The 4,024-nt window shown below is 42.9% G+C and overlaps 1 protein-coding gene across 1 annotated transcript in view; it reads right to left on the bottom strand.

The window, feature by feature from the left end:
• Positions 1–3,654, bottom strand: part of LOC104464749 (E3 ubiquitin-protein ligase TRIM36-like) — an 18,474-nt gene extending 14,820 nt beyond the window's left edge. Inside the window, 1 exon segment of the mRNA XM_010077570.1 lies at positions 3,414–3,654. Coding sequence (XP_010075872.1) covers positions 3,414–3,654 — 241 coding nt within the window.
• Positions 3,655–4,024: the final 370 nt, after the last annotated feature.

Genomic DNA, 4,024 nt, shown 5'->3' with positions numbered 1-4,024 from the left:
GGGGGGGCGGGCAAAGGGAGAGATATTTCAAACATTCAGTTTCTGCATCATCCATCAGTGCTGCACAAGTGTCAACATAACCACATTACATGCTTTACTCTAATTACACCAACATTGTAACTACACTAGCATTACAGAAAATGGATTAGCAATAAGAAATATCCTTTATTTTCATTTTAGATGCAACTATTTTTTCTAATAAAAAATTATTTTATATACAACAGTGGGTTTTTTAAAACCAACACATTAGATTTTAAAGGGGCACGCGCACCGTTTCAATTGAAAAATAGAGAGTTCCAGCTTTTTCACATTAAGATAAATTGTATTTGCAAATGCAAGCTTTGTGTGCACGGCAAATACAGAACATGGACTGGTTCCTTCTGGCATCTCCAGAATTTAAATGCCAAAATAATTTTTAAATAGATGATACTCCTAATGGAGATAGCGGAGATTCTTTAAGTGAAGGAAAAAAAAAAAAAAAAGTGTTTGGGTCCATTTGAGGTGGAGTCAGTGTCCCCCCAGCAGCCCCCACAGTGCTGAGCGCTGTCCTGGCAGCCAGCAGGGGGTGTGTCACACATCCTGGGAGGGGGCAGAGCCGGGACAGCTGACCCGGATTGGCTGTTCCATACCATGTGACCTCAGCTCAGCCATAAAAGCCAAGGGCAGGGAGGAGGAGGGGGGCATTGGTTACTGTGTTTGTCTCCAGGAGCAGCTGCTGCACACACTGAAGCTCTGCTTTCCTGGGAAGTGGCTGGACATTGCTTACTGAGGGGAAGTAGAGAATAACGTCTTTGTTTACCTTTTGGTTCTGTGCATGGCCTTGGCCTTTGCTGTAATTAAACTGCTTTTATCTTGACCCACGACTTTTTCATCTTATTCTCCCCCTTTATTTTGCTGAAGGGGGAGTGAGAGAGGGGCCTGGTGGGCACCAGGCATCCAGCCAAGGTTAACCCACCACAAAAAGAAAAAAAACCCACAGCAGAAGGAAGGTGTCATATACATTTTCAAATACAACAATAAAGTCTTAACAGTAACATGCCCTGCACAAGGCTACCAGGAATCCTTGTGGTTTTTTGTTATATAGCTGAGGCCCTGCCTTGGATGTTTTCATGTATGTTTTCTTACTTTTATTACTAGTTCCCCCGAGGATTACAAAATGAATCAGGCAAGACAATGCACAGTAGGGGTACTTCAGATTCAAGATGAGAATTGTACAAATAGAAGTTGCAAGCTGGTTGAACATTACTAGTACCAAATGTCTGAGAGCAAATCTCACCTACCACAGAGCAATGGAGCTGTAACACCTCTAATACTAGAAGCAAAGACAGTATAACTTGAATGTCCAAATGTATTCTTTAAAGCTCCCATTTCCATATATTTTCCATTTTGCAAGTTTAAACTGAGATGATAATTTTCCTGTGATGTGCATCTGCCCAATGCTCTTTGAGGGGAAGGGAGGAAGCCCATTATTTCCAAGTCTCTACGCTATCTTGCTACTCATCAAACAGGTATATAGTCTTTCAGGAAGCATTCATCTGCTCTACTAGCAGGTCAGATGAGGAGGTAACACACATAACTTCCCAGGAGTTTGCTGGGATGGTGGCAGACTACTGTGAATTTAAAGATTAAAACCCCTGCAACAACTTCTGTGCATATATCTCAGGGAGGCAGGAGTAGCAAGAATGGGTCCTTCTTGCCCTGTCATTATAGGCATAAAGAGGCAGTAATGCTAAACTCTGTGAGAAGGGCAGTCAACAACTATGGCAGCACCATGAAGTGAACTCTGCTAATCTAGTCGTAATTAAATGTCAGGTTCCCCAGGGAGCTCTGCTTCCTCCATGTTCAGAACGGACTGTGCCAAGGCACCGCCTGCCAGCTGTGTCATGCACCATCCCCATTCCTGCCGCCTGGCTGAGGGCAGCTTTTGATGGGAGATGGACTACCTCCTTGCTTATGCTGCTGAAGGTGAGGGGGGCTGCACCCCACGCCTAGCTTGTCTGTTACTCCCACACTTGGCAAGCCATTGTTTTCACAGGGAGGCCAGAGGCCCACAGTGCATCCCCCACCCCCCAGACACCCAGCCAGGTGCTCCGACGTCCACATTGTAAAAACATAAAGTGGACAGCTGCAGTAGAAACCAGAGACCGCTTTGGTCCACACACACAATGCCATGACAGGACATTATGCTTACTGAGGAAAAAAGGGACTACACTTGGATTTGGGAGAAGGCATTCACCAGTGGGCTCTCTTCATTCAAACTTCAGGTAACACTGCATTTAGAGAGGGCTTAGAAGCAGCTGAAGTGTATGTACGCAGAGCTAAACAGTGACTGTGGCGCTGTGCACCCCATATCCATAAAATGGGACTGTAATGAAGATAACTAGCCACTTGGTTTGGTGATTCCCTCAAATCACGTCAGCATCAACTAGTGAAGCCACAGCAAACACAGCATTCGCTTATCAGACTGATTTGAAAGAGCATCAGTACCAACAACTCAGGAGTTGTTTAAAAGAAGTGAGTGAAATGAAACATTCGAACTTTGAAAACTGGGGAGGATGAATGTTAGTAACATACGAAATGCAAGAGACAGCTTCAGCATTTGTCTTGTGGGCAGCTTTTCCAGAGCACTGCAGACTGTGCTTTTAAAGTAGATAATCATGTCAGAAGGAAGCCAAAAAGCCCAGACAAGATTTATTTAAAGAAGTATAACATGCACAAAGTGTAACATCCACAAAGTACTTTTGATATATCTGTGTAAACGCAGATCAACTCAACCATGGATTACACAGACAGCTGTAAGAATCTTTCTAGTGTGATACCACAAAGAGCATGAGGAATCCTACAGCTAAGTGCCCCTTAAAGCTTCAAGCAGACCACACTGTAAGAGGCTGTTAGTGCAGTCTTCTTACAGTCTTCTGTCCTCCAGTTCTGCAATGATCATCATCTATGGAAAATATATTTATTGCAAGCCTAACAAAATGGGTAGGACAAAGCTATCTCTTGCAAAGTCTGCAGAGACTCAGAAGGAAGTCAGAACTACTGAATTTAGGCTGGCCAGAACCTGAGAGAACCATCTCAACAGTACTACTGACAGGCAATAAAATCTATACCTCGACACTATAGAGCATGATGCTATTGCATCTCAATGTAACTGAAATACAGGAATAAACAAACACAATGGTTACCAAGAGTTACAGGATGCCATAAAGACAAATTATATATGAAGTGCATTGTCCTTAAAAATATTCCCATTGTTCTTGCCACAGAATGAACAAGACTTGCACTATTCCTAAGTCATCTCTTTAACTGCATCAGGAGTACTGGGAAGACATTTTACTAATGCAGATACCATTCAAGCTCAAGATAGTCTAATACATAAAATTAAGAAAATGCGCAAAAAATCTGATACATACCAGATCTACTAATCCTGTCAATTCTGTCCAGACTAGAAGAAGATATTTTAATTCGAGGGCTACTCTGATTAGAAGATTCGGAGCCTCCATCAGCAAAAGAGTCTTCAAATGCAAAGAGTATCTCTTTTACACATTTGTGACAGACATTGTGCTGGCAAGGAAGTATCAGTGGATGGGTAAATAGCTCCTTGCATGCTGGGCAGATGAGCTCTCTTTCGATACCCTTAATGGCAACCTTCATGACAGAAAGAGGGAAAAACAAGTGTAAGTGCACAAGACATGAGCCAGCAAGACTTACTGCACATCTGTGTATCACCAAACCCCAGCTCTGTAGAATAATCATTGCACACAGTTTCAGCTGGTTTGAGGCACTCCTCTGGTTAACACTGCAAACAAATCTCAATTAACATTTATGAAAGCACCGACAACATTCATTTCAACTGAAGTGAACGCTGCCACTAGGCAAACTCGGTTCATCTTTAGGTCATGTCTGCATTGCAGGGGAGGAAAGGAGAAGAGGGGAGTAGTCTTAAAGACCTAGTGAAATGAAAGCAACTATAGTTCTTAACAATAGGAATCCAGACGTTTAACTCGGCTTGCTCGCTCTCTTT

This window comes from Pterocles gutturalis, unplaced genomic scaffold, assembly GCF_000699245.1.
Source record: "Pterocles gutturalis isolate BGI_N339 unplaced genomic scaffold, ASM69924v1 scaffold853, whole genome shotgun sequence".
NCBI lineage: Eukaryota > Metazoa > Chordata > Aves > Pterocliformes > Pteroclidae > Pterocles > Pterocles gutturalis.
Note: the sequence above shows the minus strand (reverse complement) of the source record. Positions and strands in the feature narration are given on the sequence as shown.